The sequence below is a fragment of the Amia ocellicauda genome, chromosome 8 (assembly GCF_036373705.1).
Source record: "Amia ocellicauda isolate fAmiCal2 chromosome 8, fAmiCal2.hap1, whole genome shotgun sequence".
NCBI classification, from domain to species: domain Eukaryota; kingdom Metazoa; phylum Chordata; class Actinopteri; order Amiiformes; family Amiidae; genus Amia; species Amia ocellicauda.
The window spans coordinates 15066273-15080187 of NC_089857.1; the positions used below are offsets into that span (position 1 = coordinate 15066273).

The 13915-nt window shown below is 39.5% G+C and overlaps 1 protein-coding gene across 1 annotated transcript; it reads right to left on the reverse strand.

Annotated features, from left to right (window-relative positions):
• Positions 1-439: 439 nt before the first annotated feature.
• slc45a2 (solute carrier family 45 member 2) lies at positions 440-13184 on the reverse strand. Its single transcript, XM_066712132.1, has 7 exons — positions 12562-13184; positions 10167-10343; positions 5549-5892; positions 3458-3601; positions 1924-2047; positions 1261-1466; positions 440-702 (listed from the first exon to the last, which is right to left on the reverse strand). Exons 1-7 carry the CDS (start codon positions 13013-13015, stop codon positions 475-477), a joined length of 1677 nt encoding a protein of 558 aa, XP_066568229.1. The 5' UTR covers positions 13016-13184; the 3' UTR covers positions 440-474.
• Between the last annotated feature and the right edge of the window lie 731 nt (positions 13185-13915).

The window sequence follows — 13915 nt, forward strand, 5'->3', positions numbered from 1 at the left end:
CAGTTTATACATTCTGCATTGTTTCTGATATGTTCATCTACTGAGAATTTATTTTGCTGCTTGAAATTCCAGTCTTTTTCAGATAACTAGTGTCTTTGGTCCCAGCTATTAGTTGTTTTGCATATTTTAGGGTGTTTGAGTAATAAATGCTTGTATAGTTATTGTATTTTCTTTTTCTAATAACACAAACATTTGGCATTTCTGGAGATGAATTAGTCCGTTGATTAATGAATCGGATAACTCTGTCTTTTCTCTGGCCCATAAAACCATGTCTGATTCAGCTATTGTGACACTATTGACAGCTATTGTATCCAGCGCTTTGGATCCAGACAGTTGTGGTACAATGCCCAGTCAGTCTCGAATACAAAGGACTCGGATGTACCCTTGACGTAGGTAGTTTTGATACTCTCGTATAGATATGAGAGAAAATTAAAGGAGATGAGTTGAAAGGCTTTTATTGCGTCATGAACAATATTATTTGGTGTATCTGACAAAGACAGCGACAAAAAAACAGCCGATCAAGGAGACGGCGGAGGCGGATATCACAACCACAACGACACTGCCTGCCAGATTCACCAAGGCCCCTAATCCCGCTCCGACGATTATCTGTGCCAGCTGGACCATGCACGTGAGAGCAGCGCAGTCAACGCCCATGCCCCGGCTACCCTTGGCCTCTCCGGTCCCGTCAAGCTGCCTCTGTACCTGATTGGGCAAGAAACAAAACAAAACTTAGCTGCCGCATATTTCCGTCTGAGAAGAGAAGAGAAGTGGTAAATGCATTTCATGTTTGTTCGTGTTTTGCGCAGCCCATTACTCGCTAGCTCGTCTCTTAATTTATTGCAGTCAATGTATGGATCGTGCTCCTTCATGTGGATTTGAAATACAGTCGAGGCGCATACATAATCCTCATGCTGTGCACGACGGGCACGGAGCACTCTAGCTCAAACCCCCCCCTGCCAAGAGAAGATGGAGAGAGTGGGAAGAGAGAGTGAGAGTAGACAGCAGGGAGACATAAGGACATTACACCTGCTGCTTAACTTAGTTCCACCCAGGCCGGCCCACCCTCCTGCATGCATCAATGTCTCTGCTTAGCATAGCACCGTTTTGCTCGGCAATGTTTGTTCTTAAAACCCCTGAAGAGAAACTCAGCCAGTAAACAAATATAGGTTGGAGTGTTAGCGTGAAAAAGGTGATACGTGCTAGTGGGCAGATGTTGTCGAGCCGTTCTTCAGGAAACGCAAGGTAACCAGGTCCACTTGCCTCTTCCTCGAGATGATATTCCGAGATGAGATGGAAGGGCACAGTGTACAGCGTACTGGACATCACCCCGAAGACCGAGCACAAGGTCAGCGTGGAATACACGTTGGGGAACAGGGCGATCAAGCTGGTCCCAAGCCCAAAGATGAAGTAGCCAGCAAAGTACAGGCCCTTTAGTCCAATGAGTGGCAAGAGAAACTGCTGCACATCTGAACAGAAGCAGACAAAAAACGTAGGCCATCACAAGCGTTTTTGAAAATTCACATTTTTCTCATCTGTACCACAGCAACTTATTGGAATATTGTATAACAGTGTACATTTTAAAAACACTACACACATGCAAAAATACTTCAACATCAGTCTAAAAAACTAACCAAAAATGTAATAGCAGTGCATTATTGTCACTCACTCAAATTAAAAATCATATTAAGGAGGATACAGATGGCTATAAGAAGAATTCACCCCTGTTGGACATTTTCACATTTTGTTGAGCTGCAACCTGAAATGTAAATCAAATCATGAATTAAGTATTCACCTCCTTTGCTGTGACACATCTAAATCCCAATTAAATGCATCAAAATGTCAGTTTGTAACAAAGTCCAAGTGGGGGTGAATACTTCCTATATCCACTGTATACCTGGGCAGCCTAAGCTGTATTTCACTTACTTGAATACAAGGCAGAAGAGACAGCATTGATGCACAGACCCCAGCACCCAATTTCCACCCCTCTCTCATACGTTATATAGGCTGTGGAGTTGTGCTCAGCGTAAGGGTCACCCTTGTACACAATCTAAAGGGTCAAGCCAAAGCAAGGTAACGGTTAATAGCAATGATTGTGGTTATTATTATTATTATTATTATTATTATTATTATTATTATTATTATTATTATTAATAATAATAATAATAATATTTTAATTAGTATTATTTCCTACAAAAAAACTGACATAGAACCAAAAGCTAAATAACATGGTTTTAAGAAAAGCTACTGTACGGTATTTTAAATCCCACATTTTCTGCTGGATGTTTCTGTGTGCCGGACACAACTTCCACATTATAACATTCATGATAGCACTAGGTTAGGCAAATTTAAAATGTGAACAATAACTACAGTATGACGTGGATTAGACACACATCACCACACACTTAATGCTTTACCACATGTCTTTCATTTTCTTGATTATATATGAATTTCAACTTGTTTTAATGTGGTCAAGTTCAGTTATTTATTCCCCCAACCATTTGATTTTTGACCGCACATCTGTATTTTTAATAGCGAAAAGCTTTATGCAAGACCAAAGCCAATATTTAATTGTCCGAATATTAATTGCAAACTAGGATGTGTGTGCGGTAATTAAGGTATATTTACACATGATTGAAAAATACGGGCACTGGAAACTCCTCCATTAAAAAAGTTATTCAATTTAAAATGTGTATGCTACTGACCTAAAGCAATAAGCTGCAGGACAGTATTACAAAAAAAGAAGAACAGAAAAAAGGATGGCCCAGGCTCTTTGAAACACAGGCTGATGAGCTGGTGGCAGCACATGGTTAACTGTCTGGCATTACTTTACAAGGAGCAATTTGGGGATTGGGGTTTGCACATGGATTCAACTTGTAAACCTCTCCCCCAGCTAGTGTGATAATCCATTTAAGACAGAAGGAACTGGACAGAAAAGTAAGCCTTCACATCAAGCAAAACACAAACTGCTGCCAAGAACATCAACCTCCCAAACAGCACTCATCTTCTGCTATACATGCAGTCTGGAACAGAGCCTAACGGAGGCATGTTTTCATGAAGTGTCCAGTAAACACTCAGACACCGAGTAGCTGTTTGAGACTTCTTTCCACGAGTGAGGTTTTTGAGTTGAAATTTTTAAGGATTGTTGTCTTTGATACAGGGAGAACTGAAACGAGCACCAAGCTGAGTGATGGGAGAAACCCAGGACTTTCTGAAAAGTGGATTTGAATTCAGTGCTTCTTCAATCACGCTGCATTGCTTTGTGAATTGCTTTTGTCAAGAGGTCTCCAGTTCTTAAAGTTAAGAAGCCCGTAAGTTCTGTCGTGTGGCATTTTGGGATGTTTTAGGTGTTCAGAAAATATGTGTCAGTTTTAATTCAGCTGCCGAGATGCCATTATTAAATTCTAAATGCTTGTTGTGGGAAAACAAGGAACCATAAACCGTTCAGCTTTAGCTTTACCTGACCCATGAAATCGGTGAAAAAGAGCATATTGCAGAGGAAGGCCGTCCAGCCGATGAGATGGCTGAGACACAGGCAGCGATAGTGACTAGGCATGTTCATCATTGCCTTTACCAAGGACTTCAACGTCATCCGTTTCTGCACCTGGCAGACAAAGAAAACAACACGCAAAACACAAAATCAGGCAAACCATATAGGAGTATGAATGGTGATATGTATGTAGCCAAAGTGTCAAATATTAAATGTAGGAATTATAGCAACTAAATTCCCCCTTTAAACAGAACAGAGTGCATAGCATATACATTACATATACAGCAGAAATGACTATAATGCAAATTGCTTTATATATTTAGCTATTAAGAAAATAATGCCTTTGTTCTCGTGGTTGTTTTTAATGAATGCATTACATCCGTGTGTATGATGATTACTGCTGAATTTTAAAGGAGTTTTAAAGGAAATTCATGTTTAATCAAGTCACAATTGTTTAGACAAGCCATGCACATATCTATTGCACACATTCATTCACAGCAGTCTTAAGTATTCACAACCTTTATTAGAAACCAAGTGATGTGCTTTCTTGCCTCTGTATTACAATGCTTTTGAACATTTCCATCACTTATGAATTGGATAGGCCAAATCCAGTCAAAAAAAGGAGAAAGAGAAAACTGAAGCATAAACAAGGTACTTGTTGTTATTTCAACTTTTCTTCCTTGCATACTGTGATTTGAATGTGTCCTTCCTGCATTTTGTTTAGGGCTGAATTAGTGCAGATGATGTCTCTGCATAAACAGCTTAGCGAATTTCCTCTATTATCCTCCGGAAATGTAAGAACCTCTGTGTAATTTGGATTCAGACTTCAAGAGGTATTTGCATTTTGCACGCTTGATATTAGTCTTTACTATAAAGTATGGTGAAGGCTTTGGGTGAAGAAAATAGGAGGTCACGTTTTATTCTGGAGAAAGCGCCACAAGAAAGGTGATCTAGTCTCCCCATAGTTAAACAAAACTCATAGAAGTAACGATTGGGGTTTTTCAGTAATGGTCTGATATGTCTAACTGGGTATTCTATCTGTTTAATCTGTAGCAATGTGTAGGAAGCAGCTATTAATTTGTGTATGGGGAGAGAAAATAGTTTAAAACAAGTAATCATATTAATGAAGTAAAATAAATAGAAAATAACATCCCAGTTGATTTAATACATTTTTTTTTTTAATGAAGTGAAAAAAGTGGATAGCCTTCAGCATTTTCGTTGTGCTGTGTATATAAATCTCCCCAATGAAAATGTAAATTGTGGCAATTGAGAAGATAAAAATAAAGCATGCAGGGAGGCAAGATGTATAACACAAATTACACAAGCAGTTTAAGGTACACAAAGATTAAAAGTAGGCCATGTTTGATCACTGATAAGAAGAAGAGAGTTGCTCAGCAGACTTTGTTAATCTTTTAAACTTCTCTCGAAACTATGGAAAATGATAATGAAAGGAAAAACAAAATACCATCTGATTGTCTAAATGAATAAATTTAGCATATTTTATTAATTCCCCTCCCCTCAGAAATGTGGATCTTAATATCACCATGTTTTACTTTTGGCACTACATAACGTTCAAACCAACTATCTGCCGATTTTCTTCTCAGACAGCTTCCTCTTACAGTTTAAAAATTCAAACATTATTGCATTTTTCATTAATACCCCTTTCCAAATTCTCTGTTCACAAATGAGCAAGTTTTTTTTTTTCTTTTGTTCCCCCATGTGCAACTCTTCATACCAGTTCAAAATCATATCAGTTTCTCAAAAATGTCCTTTGAAATGCACAGATTTCATGTGGAATTGAAGTCATGAACCATCTGAGCCCTGGTAAGGAAAGGATTAACCTGGGAATTAATCAAAAGTCTTAAGTCAAAAGTTGTTTGTGTATAGTTCTCTTTTCACACAGCTATCAGTTTTTCTGCCTCCAATGATAAGTCTGTTAAATAAATAACTTTCTTTTCTTCCTAATTCCCCTCACAATCTTTATTTCTGAAAGGATCGTATTGCTACACATAAATCAGATTGTTTCTCAGTCACTGGGACTAAAAAAGAAACATACAGTACCTCTTTGTTGGGCTGTTTTACGCTGGAGGTAACCGAGTTGGCCTCCCCCAGCATCGAGAAAGACCGCGGCCGAATGTCTGGCTCATAGCTGGCCTCTTTGACCACGGCCCCATAGCCGCTGCAGTGGTTGCTCAAGAGCACTGTGGTGTCCGAATCGGAGTTCGCGTGGCTCTCTTGTGTCAGAGGGGTTTCGGGGATGCTGAACAGGTGGATAGTGAGAAACACCCCCAGAGTGATAGCCGAGAAAAAGAAAATGACTTGGTATTCGGACCCCAGGAGACGGCCGAGAGTGGAGTGTCCCCAGTCCATAGCGCCAATGAAGTAACCGCATGCACCTCCCAAACCTGCAGAGATGTGACCCCGAGAGCAGGAAGACAGGCGTTCAGTAACTTACTTTATAATAGGAGTTACTAGGAAACGGTCCTTGGAAGTCCTTCAGCGAAAATACACACACAGGAGAAAATGTTAAAGGTCTTGAGCACAAACCCTTACGAATTAACTATCATTCATTTTGTCCCATAAATCCATCCATGATCATATCCTTTCTGACTTTTTCAAGACACTGTGTTCGATAGTGGCATTGTGAATGATTCATTAGAAGGCAAACATTCAATTTGGAGACGTAGTAGCCAGAGAGTAGACATGTAATGACTATTCATAAAACTTTTAATTATATTGCTCTTATTTTTCTCTAGCTCTTTTTTTTTTTTTTTGTGGTGCTCTCTCTCCATCAAGTATGTAATTTCTTCCAAACAATTAACTTCAAATTTGTACCTGTAGCTATGTTGCATACATGCATTTGCTTCGTGGCTAGTTTTATCTAAAAGCATGCTTTTTCCATTATTGTTATTACTATTAATAATAATAAACCTCATATATGTAAATATTGTAACTTAACAAAGTTTCCTGCATGATGATATTGGCAGGCCGATGCAACAATTCAACATTTTCAGTATCAAAACTTTCACCTTGACAAAGAAACTGTTGCAAAGAGCATTTTATTCATTTTTTTATTTATTTTTGTTGATGCTTGCAAAGAACCTTCAAGCTGATTCTGACTTCAGCAAACTGATGTAATCTTCAGTGTAAACACATTGACTCATAGCCTTGTCTCTGTGTTGCCTTTCCCTTGATACGTCTCTCTGCCGCTTGAAAGTAGGTTATTAATTGAATTGTCATCTTTGGCAGCTTTTGTCATATTTCCAAGGTAAAATGGAAATTAAATAACATCCAAAGGCCAAGTTTTACACAAAGTTAATTTGTTTGCAAATCAGCTTCAATTCTCTCCCACCATGTTCAAGAAAAGGTACATTAATTCACAGCTTCATCAGTTAAATAATACATTTCAGGTACCAGACCTGTAATCCCAAAGACTAAACCTATCTTCTCGACAGCTATGCAAACTATCCTTGTCACTCGAATCCTCACCAGTCAGATGATTTGTATGCATTTCTGTGACTCTCAATGCCTCCAGACGGGCATGTATATATTTTTTATTTTCCATTTACAAAAGCTCAAAAAACACCTGTAAGTCACTCTGGATAAGGACATCTGTTAAGAAAGAAATACTAAGTAATAACTATACTATAGCTGCCTGAAATTATAAATTATAAAAATGCATTGCGGCAAACCTTCTATACACTGAAGGTTTGCTGAATACTCACTGCAAATAATAATGTTTGTTTTATTGCTTTGCTAACTATTCAAAAAGACTGATTAAACTGCCCACGGACTTCCATCTTTAAGTCTGCATAGGATGACAATATTTCCTCATTCAAATATCAGTGGGAGAACACAAGGTCACACGACTTTGACAGTCTCCCGTCTGCGTCTGTGCTATGCCGTGGCACCTGTCTGAACTCGATGTAAACGGTTACATATTCTAAAACAAACAAATAAATCAATACAAATAAAAAAAAAAGTATAATTAAGTGTGGTCGGTTACATAGAATTGGGTGAACTTTTGCTGTGGAGGTTTAAGTTAATTGAATGCTGATTGAGACACGAGAGCTTCATCACAATTTCTTTACTTCATATTACCGGCTCCTATACCACCAAGGCAAAACAAAACCAACAACGAGGACAACAAATGAACAAGTTCTTCAGAGTGCATGCCCTATCTCATCTTACAAAGCACAGAGGGAAACTCTCTTTAAGATTCGTGACAGTTTTAGTGGAGGGATTTAGAAAAGACTTTCCAATGAATACATCTTCTATTTCACTAAAGAGGCTGGGTAGCAGAGCATTTTTGGATTCTGAATAACAAATTGGCCTTCAGCTCAGGACAGTCAATGGAGAGAGTGATAATCAGAGTCAGAAACACAGAGATCTGAGGAAAACAGGCAAGAGGCGAGACTGCAAATGCACGGTGGAATTCCACGCGTTGTCTTTGATATCATTACTACAGTCACAAGGTTAAAGTTGCTCAGACCGGTTCCATGTAACCCACACATGATTACAGATGTCGTAAGAGAAGCAACAAAGCAGTTGTCTCATGAAACTAAGTTACACAATATACTCCTTTCAAGTAGGTGTTCTACGATTGGTTCAGCCCCGCGATACAGCCTACAGGTTATGAATCCTTTCTAAAATATAATGTTTGTTGTCCAAGCCATCAGTATACCACACACATTTAAAGAAACATTTGATTGTGTTTAAATTCATAATTAAAAAAGAATGGCATCATATATCTCACAATCTATACCAAATACCAAAATATATAACGGAATGCTTTTTTCCTTTGCTTTTTCATTGTGAGCAATTTGGAAAAAAATGAGTTGTGTTTCAATGTTTAACAGATTAGAAAGAACTCTTCAGATCAATATGTTTCATTAAGCTAATAAAAACAAATGATTACCATCAAATTTAGTCCATTATGATTTCAGTATGTATGGGAAACTTTCACGTTTACAAGGGTCAAACCACAGCAAGGTTACACTGGGATATGGTGTGGATCCTGGAATAAAGGCATAATTGAACTGTGAAAGATCAACTATATGACGCGGTCACAAAATAAGAATTATTGCTTTTATGGAAGATGATTTAGATTTTTTGGGGAGAAAAAAAAAAAAAAGTGTGTGGGGAGGGGTTGAGAGAGAGAGAAACGGCCTGTGCTTTGATGATATCCGCGAGGAAAAGGTTTCAGGCTTCTCCCTGCCCCACACTAAGCAGTTGATCATGAGTTAAATCTCCTACAGAAAAAAAAAAAACCCTCATGACTCCAGCACATGACCAAATAACTGGCATGGCTTATCAAACAAGCCTCTTTTTATATAAACTCCTACAAATCTACAAAACTCTGTGTACAAATCTGCTCAAACATGATACATCCTAATATCTTGATTTAATTTATTTTGCAATACTTAATATTGATACGCATGATGCATTCTGAGGGATTTCTCCGGCTCTTAGAGCAGCTTTTATCAATAATTCAGCCCTTATAACATATGCAAGTCTCACTGAAGCCTACATATATTTTCTGACACTCTGGAAATACGCTCCATGCATTTTCTGCTCATTCTTCCCCATTACACGAGGACACCGTAATTACTTGCAGACTGCTGATCACAGTGGGAGGTGTGTGCCTCCCTTAAGCTCTGAGGAGACGCGCTTCACGAGGAGCGTTCATTCATCACAGGAGGATTCCACACCCTCCTTTAACTTGACCTTATTATGGGATGCCCCTAGGTGTCTGATTGACAGGATGGAATGAAACTGCATTCCGCCGTACCTGAAAACCTGTTGTCCCAATATAAAGGAAATTAAAACGCAGCAAGCAGCCACTACCTGCCTTGCGTTTCACATCAAAGTGGCCTCATGCTGTCACGAGCAGCGCTCTCCTGGGTAAGTGCGATGGTGTAAGCTCATTACTCCAATTACGCACGGCTCACGTTGGGTTTGTTTGTTGAAGAGGAAAGTATCAACATTACCTACAGCGATTCTGAAAGACAAGCAGTCATTAACCTGTAAATCGTTCAGGTGCAGTGCCCCTGTCACACGCAAATGGGGTGCTCGAACAATATAATCCAATTATCTATATCATATTTGTGCACAATGCAGCGCCTTTAATTGAAGGTGGACTATTAAAGAGGTGCCACCTCCGAAGTGTCACCGCAGCTACGATTGAAATGCACTGGGTGAAGATAAAATGTGACAGGGGTGTACTTGTCATAGCCTGCTAATACTCGAGGTTTTTAACAGTCTAGCCTTATTCATGTGCAGTTGTTTCACACTACTTTAAAGACAGGGAAGTAATTAGAATGCACTAATGAGGATTATAAGACCTTAAATGTGACATTCATTAGTCTATTTTGTTTTTTTGTTGAGCCTCATGAGGGAAATTCTAGCCAACATGGATGTTTTTGTGAGAAAAAGTCTCTGATCATGAATTTTGCATCTGAAGTCCATCAGTCTTTATTTTGCAATAGTTATAATCTCTGCATGTTACATCTTAGAAATTTGGTGTGCTGTATTCAAGACCTCCTTCAATTTTCACACACAGACATACATACATACAGCCCCTCCCCCCTCAATCACAATGTCAACACAATTAGGACGATTCAACTTTTCTAAACTCTACTAACTCAGCTGAGGGAAAACGAAAAGGCATAATGCTTACCAGTGAGGAGAGCATGGTAGTGAAGTCCTCGCTCTTTGTCCTGATGTGAGCAGACATCGAACAGATATGCCTTTACTGGGCCGTCGATGAAGTCAGCGGCAAAGTCAAAGAGCACCACTCCACACATCACCGTCACTATAGACCACGTTCGCTTCAAATTCCGCTCTTGCACAATTGCTGTAAAAGAAAGAAAAGAGATGAAAAAGAAAAGAACAAAAAACAAAAAAAATGCAAGGGTGCAAAGCTCCACAACAGAGAGTATAAGAGCCTTCAGTGCTACACAATGGAATTTGATAGTATGCAATTTTTGTTATTCATTTTAATTAAGTTCTTTAGTTATCTAGGCTAATTAGGTGATTATTCAATGAAGTGTCTACACTTATCTTAGGGTTAAGACCAATTCACTGGAAAATCACACATAGTCTGGGTTTTAATACACCAGAACTGATGGCCAACTGTAGTAACGAACTACTTCAGCCTGTACGGGAACATGTGAAAATCAAAATTGTCAGCCGATCACAAGTTGCCCCTGTAAAAGCCTGACTGCAGAAATGCTCAGCGCTGCATTCCTTAAACCAAGTCAGGGGAAATCATGTGCTTTCCTCAAGTATTGGTCATAGATTATTTCAGCAGTACAATCTGATCTTCAAAGATGAGACACTCTGATCTTCTAAAAAAAGGTCAAAGGTATAGATTACATGAAAACCACCTAAGCTCTAAGCACTCAGCTTATTATGCAAAATATAGAATTGGGAGATTTTAGATATTTCTCTCTAAACCTTCAAATTACAAAATATAGACACTAGATAACAGAAATCCCTTTGGCTTTAAAGCTTGTTGTTTTTTGTTAGAGGATGATTCACAGATTCACAGGTGCAAACACAATCAACAGAGGGGAACAGAATATTTTTTTCCACAGCCTTTCCAACTGCTCATCTCTGGAACCCCACATGAAAACTCACCTCGGGTCTAAAACTGGAATAATTCACAGCAGGCCACCGTTCAGGGGGATAGACCAGATGGAATAGGAAACGGAAGACCAAACTCCACACTTTCACACCTAAATCAGATATGTGGGCCTCAGTTGGTAGCAATACTATGCAGCTGGCTACATTAAAATCATTTTAAGCATTCAGTTCAGTCAACTGCAAATTCTGGTTCATCTTGGCAAGTGTCAAATAATAATAATTATTATTATTACTACTACTACTAGCACAACAACCCATAACTTGAACATCATTGGTTGAATGAATATGGAGTTATGTTTTAGGCACATTCATATTCTTATATAATTTTCAATAAATACATAACTTCGTGATTTTCAATGGATTGGAGTCCTTCCAATCCAAATCTGCATCTACGTGGGCTTAGGTTAAGAATAAAGCTGGATGGCGATGATCAGATGCAATTTGGTTTATGATTATTATGGTATTGTTAAATTATAAAAAGGCAAACCCTGACTGACTAAAAACTAATTAAAAAAGCGAAACAAAACATGCAAACAAGCAAACGATTTATGCCATTAAAATGTTTCTTTAGGGTAAAGACAAAGAAACTGGGGTAGGAGTGTTTATATTAATACCAAGATGTTGGTGTCATTAGCCAAGGTATGGTAATTAGTAATTCTCAAGTTTTTATATTGACTGACATTCAGGAAAAAAAGTGTGCACCGCTAAGTCCTGGCCTAACATAACCAATCAAAAGATCCATTATTTTCAGGTTTTTAATGCTTTAGTCTTCTTGCTTTGTGGAAGATCCCAAATAGTACAAAACATCGGACTATCAGTGGAGTGAAGTTGTTAGGCACATTTTCTTCAGCATGCCTCCCATGTGCTGCCTGTGATAAGCATATGGACATTAAAGCCAGTCCTTCATGGGACAGAGCTGCAGTTTGCATTCTTGGCATCGTCTGTAATAAAGAACATGTTCTCGCAAGGACATTTTATTTTCAGTGTCATTAGTAAAGAACAGGTTGCAGGATTCAGATTGTGGATATCAAAACACAGAGAGAACATCTATTTCAGAATGTCCAGCACTTTAAAAACAAGAACATCATCTTGCAATTAGTTTCTAAATTAGACAGCAGTACACAATTAAACAACATCATTAAAGTGCTGTTTTCCAATGTAGTGTGTTCTGCCAACGACTCGGATTTGGCCAAGTAGCATGAAATGTGACTTAGATCTGAATGTCACTCCAGGCACTGCTCTTCCAAGATTGCTTTGACTTTCTCATATGATCTAATGAACAACACCGCCCTTACCTTCTAACCTCACCAATGCTAATAAGATCCACTCAAACTCAGAGAAAGAAAGTACAGGAGGATACAGATCAATACCACTCCAGGTGTAACAGTCGACCTTTATTCAGGACGACTCACGCAAACGCAGCTCACCTGAAACCACCGCGTCTCCATTGAGGAACATGGTGAGCCCTACCAGCATCATCAAGCCCAGGCTGAGGATGTAGGGTCTCCTCCTGCCCCACCTGGATCTGCAGTGGTCGCTGGCCGAGCCGATCACCGGCTGCAGGATGAAGCCCAGAATCGGGCTGATGAGCCACACTAGGCTGTAGAGGCTTTTCGGGAGCCCCACACTGAGCAACACGGGGGTCACAAACGCAGCCTCCACCGCGTAGCAGAACTCCCTCCCCAGCATGACCGTGCCGTGCATCAGCAGTCTGCCCCTGGACCTCCTGGGGGGCTCCACCACCCCGAAAACCTCCGCGGTGGCATCCAAGGAGTCCTGGTAGTCTTTCTGTCCATATTGCCCCAGGTAGGGATCCATGGAGGTGGTGTGATGCCCGGGCTCAGGTAGTTTAGTCGACTCGTCCTCCGTTAGGAGCGTCATCGTGCAGAGTCCAGGTGCTCTCCAGCTCTGGCCAACACTATGAAGATGATCTAAAGCGCATTGTTTGCTGAGCTCCTGGGCATTGTATCTGAAAGGCTAATACGGCAGGACAAGCGGAGAAAGTTGGATTCAGATGCATGAAGATCATTGTTTTTTCTTCTCCGCTTTTCATGAAGTGGAGTCACGTGTTATGTCTTAAACCACGTGGGAGAGCTTACTGAACTTTTTTTTTTTTTTTTTTTTTTTGGGGGGGGGGGGCATGTCTACGTTAAACTACACTAAGTGCTCAGACACAAACACAAAACCGTGTCTGTTTGTCTCTCTCTTTCATAAAGTTCTTGGTTGAAGTGGCAGGATGGTCACTTGTTGTTAAACTTGTGATTGCCCAGATACATTAGTACGCAGGCCAATTCATATGTAGTGTATAATTGAAAGCACAATAATGCATTGTGAGATATGATCAGCCTGCAGAAAAGTGTGGGAAAGGAAACTTTAATATTGCAACATGTTCATCACAGTGACTATGCATGTTTTGGGGGCCTTCCTACAGAGACATTGTGTGTTTTTAGTAGTGCAATTGGTTGCTTAGTCTAACATGATCATCATCGTATTAATTGTGTGGTTGGGAAACAAAAGCCAACAGTCTAGCAAAACACAAGCAACAGACACTCAGTCACTTGATAGAGCTCAAACTATCTTCGTGGTAAACATGCTAGAATTTACATGGATTTAACATTCAGAATTAGTTTGGTTTAATCTATAATAAAGAGGATTTAAACCTGGATTTTGGCACTTTGTGTGCGTGTGTGTGTGTGTGTGTGTGTGTGTGAGACTTGAATTAATTGTATCTCGTAGTCAGGGTTGAGACTAGCGTAGCTTTCAAGTTAGACCTCAATTAAC

Bases quoted from the DNA above. Each gene is read 5' to 3' on its own strand.
- slc45a2 (XM_066712132.1), bottom strand. From the start codon at position 13,015: ATGACGCTCCTAACGGAGGACGAGTCGACTAAACTACCTGAGCCCGGG. The intron at 10,344-12,561 runs GTGAGCTGCGTT...TTTCTTTTACAG, and splicing joins TGGAGACGCGGTGGTTTCAG to CAATTGTGCAAGAGCGGAAT. The intron at 3,602-5,548 runs GTACTGTATGTT...TTTGTCTGCCAG, and splicing joins TAAAACAGCCCAACAAAGAG to GTGCAGAAACGGATGACGTT.